The sequence below is a fragment of the Schistocerca serialis genome, chromosome 2 (assembly GCF_023864345.2).
Source record: "Schistocerca serialis cubense isolate TAMUIC-IGC-003099 chromosome 2, iqSchSeri2.2, whole genome shotgun sequence".
Lineage (NCBI taxonomy): Eukaryota > Metazoa > Arthropoda > Insecta > Orthoptera > Acrididae > Schistocerca > Schistocerca serialis.
The window spans coordinates 1061662482-1061668481 of record NC_064639.1 but is presented as its reverse complement, the minus strand read 5'-3'; the positions used below and the strand labels follow the sequence as shown (position 1 = coordinate 1061668481).

Sequence of the window (6000 nt, the reverse complement as noted above, 5' to 3'; positions counted from 1 at the left end):
CGAGATACATAGTCGTTTATAGTTTACTGCAATATATTTTGATCTAATTTCAATTAGCGAACGGTACAACCGTAAACCTGTCTATATTCTAAAAACGAGTTTACTTTATGCAACGAGAAGTCAGATGAGCGATGAAAGGCTGTCGTAACTGCTGTTGTTGGCGACCATTTCACTGTGCGTCTTCTGTTTTCCTCTGTAATATTCCACCGTCCTTCAAATACAGCAAAACCACGTAAGACTTACAACCGCAGCACAGAAAAGACCGCGTTTCTTCCCGCCACTCCATCCGAATCGCTCAGCTGTGGTTTAGCAAGTAGCGGACAGATAGCTGTGCATGCGGAGCGCTGTCAGTTCGGGGTAACATTCAGTAGGTGGCTCTGGTCAATGTTAAAGTCTTCAAGACATCAAACAACTTTGTTATGCAGCGTTGAGCCTAAGAAGCGGAGCGGATGGCTTGGCAAACGTAGGAGCGGAAAATAAGTTGCAGTTTATCAGCGTTGAAAGAGAAATGTTAAATCAATGCATCCAGTTCGTGGTACATCTTTAAAGGTATGAATGAAAAATCATTGATGTGAAAATTAGTACGCAGGAAACTGCCACATAATTTGTAGACCGCTTACACAGGGCAGGATTTGTTCAAGAGTGCCAGACTGTCAACCGTCCCGCCTTATACTTAACGAAAAAAAGTTACAGGGCCTATAGCTGACGATTACTTCAGTTCTCTCTTTTATGTGTAGTGTGAGGTAGCGTCGAGGCGTTAGACCGCAAAATCACAGCACAGGCTGCTTGTACAACTTGTAATTTTGGTCACCACAATGTTAATGTGTATATACCGCAGGTTTTTGGGTGATTTATTAATAAAAATGCCCCCGACCCCACATGCACGCACAAACCGCTTCGGCTCATAAACCTTTCGGTTGTATAATAAATTGGCGACAGTACTCTAAAACCACTCGAAAAATCTCACATTGCTGATTTCTAGCTAAGCTATTGAAGTATGAAATGTCGAATAAAATCTTATTGTAATTACTATATCCTGTTGTTACAATACGTGCAAATACTACATTTAGTAGCTGCTAGAGTGTGCACTATATTTTGAAATTTCTGGTGCAAGGAGAGGTAGGAGCACACTAACTTAAGGGAGCCGGTCTTTCCTCTGGATGAGGCCTAGTGACTTTGTACCAGGTGTGGTTCCACTTACTTTAGAGACCATCACTCATACCCATCTATGGAATTTCCATTTCACCTTGTTGTAATAAACAAAGGTAAAGATACTGTTGTGAGTTAAGGGAAGCTTGCTGTATAACTTTGAAACACACATTTAATAACACATGTTATTAAGGAGAAAATTCAACAGTGCAGTTGTAGCAACTCCACCATTGTATTTGGCTTCCTACAGTAATTTTTTTGTGAAGAATAGTGCACAGATTAGAATAGGTAACACATTCAATAGCCCAACCCAGTTGGAATATTTCATTTCAGTTTATAAGATACTGGTATTTGTTCTTGCCCATATAACTTTGTTGATTGCAGTTGCTGTTGACTGTGTGGTTTGCATCCACCTCTGCAAGTGTTCATTCAGTATCCAGGCAAATTTTTGGCAGATTAAGAGTGCTGAGCACATGCAATTGGCACAGAATCTTTAATGGTTTTCCATTATTGATTTCCATCTGTTGGATTACATTGACAACACTAAATTACATTTATTGTTCCATGGGCTTCATGAATGTGTCACATGTCAAGAAAGCATGATACATCATTAGCATTGATAGTTGGTAAGGTTGTTCATTCCACAGACGCTAAGTGTAGAATTGTCTAGGATGTGGTGGTAAAAATACACAATGTGAAACATTTTCCATTACAAATACAGTAATTATCATGAACATATAAATGGAAAACTTGGAGGAAAAACACACATATAAATTTTACAGAACAATTTCGAAAAATGAAGCACAGTGATTCATATTAATTGTCATACAAGATTTTTGTAATAAATAAAACACATGAACCGGCCCTGGGGTAAAAGTGGCAGAACTAGTAAATGTTAAGTACAAAAATATATTTTGTTCATTCTGAGGTTTCAGTATTTACAAAAACATGAAAATAATTCATTTTCTTACTAATTTTAAACCACTATTACATTACTTTCTTTGAAAACTCTTAAAACTTTATTTTAAAAAATTCTCCTTTTCATAACTTTTTTTTTTCTTATCTGTCATTTGGCAACTTTGCAAACTGACACTGAGCTGCACAGCTGTATGGTTTGTTTTTCCAAACAGCTAAAGCATTAAGATCTTAAATTATCTTTGAACTTTCTAGGGCTTGAAAATTATCAAACCACTTCAGTCTGCAGCTGCAAGGCATTCCTTGCTCGTGTTACTATGCCCTAAGTCTCTTCTCTGAATCTTTTTACTTTCCATGCAACTTAGTTTTTATTATGATTTTCAGATGTAGCTGAGCTATTTCAATGTTTTTTTTTTCTGTTTTAATAGCAATGTGTTGTTCAGTGAAGTGTTATTAGTGAGTTTTGGTAATCAGAAGATTATTTATGTTCTATTTCTTTTTTCCTTGCAAGATGTGTAACACAGTTTTGTGACATATCATGTAAGAAAAAAAGAAACAGCATAAAAATCTTCCTCTGATCGCCAAGACTCACTAACAGCACTACACTGAACGACACATTGTTATTAAAACAAAAAAGCATTGAAATGGAAGATATGGTTTAACATTAAGGCAGAAGTGAAGAATAAAACACCTGTCTTTCTGAGTGCAAGTTGGGGAAACTCAAAATGAAGTCACTTTAGTATGATTCAGTGTAACAGACAGGGTTGCTCTCCAACCCCCCCCCCCCTCTCCCCCATTGTATGTGCAGGTGCCTATAAGCTGAGGGCGACATGGCAGTCGGTCAGTGCTGTTGGGCATTCTGAAGCGTGAGGCATATTTGAATGGAGTTTAGTTTAATGTGGAGGACTTACCTCCTCCCCTCCTCTCCCCCCCCCCCCCCCCCAATGCATGTGTATTACAATGGGCAATATTTCTGTGATTGGAGTCTTCCTTCCCTAAAACATTTGTGTGCTGTAATTTACAGAACATAAGCTGAGCATGTGGATCATAAAAAAAACTTCGGCAAAAAAATGGACTACCAGTTTTTTTCCCCGTAGTTTTAAAATAAGTCATGAAATAATTACAATGCTGTTGTAGTCTCGCTTAGCCAAAAGAAAAGATTTTACTGAAAATTGATGCAGGTAGAGCAATGAAGTTTAAATTCCCATATACGAGGGCAGTTCAATAAGTAATGCAACACATTTTTTTTCTGAAACAGGGGTTGTTTTATTCAGCATTGAAATACACCAGGTTATTCCCCAATCTTTTAGCTACACAACACTATTTTTCAACGTAATCTCCATTCAATGCTACGGCTTTACGCCACCTTGAAATGAGGGCCTGTATGCCTGCACCGTACCATTCCACTGGTCGATGTCGGAGCCAACGTCGTACTGCATCAATAACTTCATCATCATCCGCGTAGTGTCTCCCACGGATTGCGTCCTTCATTGGGCCAAACATATGGAAATCCGACGGTGCGAGATCGGGGCTGTAGGGTGCATGAGGAAGAACAGTCCACTGAAGTTTTGTGAGCTCCTCTCGGGTGCGAAGACTTGTGTGAGGCCTTGCGTTGTCATGAAGAAGGAGAAGTTCGTTCAGATTTTTGTGCCTACGAACACGCTGAAGTCGTTTCTTCAATTTCTGAAGAGTAGCACAATACACTTCAGAGTTGATCGTTTGACCATTGGGAAGGACATCGAACAGAATAACCCCTTCAGCGTCCCAGAAGACTGTAACCATGACTTTACCGGCTGAGGGTATGGCTTAAAACTTTTTCTTGGTAGGGGAGTGGGTGTGGTGCCACTCCATTGATTGCCGTTTTGTTTCAGGTTCGAAGTGATGAACCCGTGTTTCATCGCCTGTAACAATCTTTGACAAGAAATTGTCACCCTCAGCCACATGACGAGCAAGCAATTCCGCACAGATGGTTCTCCTTTGCTCTTTATGGTGTTCGGTTAGACAACGAGGGACCCAGCGGGAACAAACCTTTGAATATCCCAACTGGTGAACAATTGTGACAGCACTACCAACAGAGATGTCAAGTTGAGCACTGAGTTGTTTGATGGTGATCCGTCGATCATCTCCAACGAGTGTGTTCGCACGCTCCGCCATTGCAGGAGTCACAGCTGTGCACGGCCGGCCCGCACGTGGGAGATCAGACAGTCTTGCTTGACCTTGCGGCGATGATGACACACGCTTTGCCCAACGACTCACCGTGCTTTTGTCCACTGCCAGATCACCGTAGACATTCTGCAAGCGCCTATGAATATCTGAGATGCCCTGTTTTTCCGCCAAAAGAAACTCGATCACTGCCCGTTGTTTGCAACGCACATCCGTTACAGACGCCATTTTAACAGCTCCGTACAGCGCTGCCACCTGTCGGAAGTCAATGAAACTATACGAGACGAAGCGGGAATGTTTGAAAATATTCCACAAGAAATTTCCGGTTTTTTCAACCAAAATTGGCCAAAAAAAAAATGTGTTGCATTACTTATTGAACTGCCCTCGTATGTTTGAGATATGATGTAAGCAATATTCCACATGCCCTGTAGGTGTCTGTAGTCAAGCTTGTGTCAAAGGACGTGTTAGAAACAACCGTCTGATTTTCAGCTACCAATGATATGGAGAAAGTGAGTTTTGACCAGAGATTGACTGTTAGTGTTGTAAGTTGGTGGCATAATGTTGTTGAAACTTATGGGTTTGTTGAGAATTATACCGATTAATTTGACTGCAGTGCTCTAATGGATAAACTCACTGCTTCCTGGCCTTTGGATCCAAATGTGTGGTTACTGTCAAGGAACCTACATTATATTTTTTTAAGTTTTATTATTTTTGGCTTGTAGCATACATACTTTCTAGTCATCTCAAATTAAATGGATTTACAAACATACTAAATAACATATGACCATCTTCAGAATTATATTTTGGGGCACACATTCTTGAATTTGCCTTCAGACTGAAATTGTTGTATGTATTCCATCATGCTATTAGGAACAAGTTGACAGCTAACCACTTGTTTGTATTAAAACATTTAATTCAGTTAGCCTATTCTATTAATTCAATGTCCATGATTCCTTTTAACGATGTAGGAAAAGACTGATTGCTACTTACCACGAATATTACACATTAAGTTGCAGACAGGCACAATTAAGACACTTACACATAAGCATTTGGTCCCGGCCTTCATCAGAAAAAGAAAAAGACACCATTCATTCACACGAGCAAGCACACCTCATGCACACATGACCGCCAACTCTGGCAGCCCAATCTGTCTTTTCCTACATTTTTATATTACAACCTGGAGTTTCCATTGTTTCATCGTTCCTTTTAGATTTTTATGTCTTCTTGTTCTATGAATCTGACTAGTGTAATGTGCCCTCTTGGTCGTATTTCCAAGAACTAGAGTAGTGCAAAGTGACCATGTCTCAAGATCTGCTGTGAAAATTGACTCTGATTTTCTTGTAGCAATTCCACTGATACAGGCTGTGATTTAAATAACCAATTGTTATAAACAGTTGTATCTGCAGTACACCAATTTTAAGTGGGCAGAAAAAGGCCAATGATTGAGACACATTCTCACAATGAATGCTATTATTTTCCTTAATTTTCTGGATTTCACGGGCCACGTGTGTCGTGGTATGAGTGGCTGTATAGTTGCATAGCATTTCCATCTTGTTCACTAACTTCCATTCTTTTGTTGCTTTCATAGGGGATCAATTGATCTATTTTCAGGAGGCAGTATGTGCATGGGACTTTTATGTCCACATGTCTTCCACTGCTACTCTCATCTCTCACTAATTGATCTGCTTTGTCATTGTTTTTATGCTGGAATGAGATTCAGCCCATGTGAATTCCATAATTTGACAAACCTGGTTTGTCTGATGATAGTGATCT

General features: G+C 39.7%; 1 protein-coding gene across 1 annotated transcript in view; it reads left to right on the top strand.

The window, feature by feature from the left end:
• The first annotated feature begins 395 nt into the window (after positions 1–395).
• LOC126456699 (uncharacterized) overlaps positions 396–6000 on the top strand; it is an 82343-nt gene continuing 76738 nt past the window's right edge. Inside the window, exon 1 of the mRNA XM_050092437.1 lies at positions 396–549. Within this exon, the coding sequence (XP_049948394.1) occupies positions 520–549 (30 nt within the window). The 5' untranslated portion in view covers positions 396–519. The remainder of the gene's footprint in view (positions 550–6000) is intronic.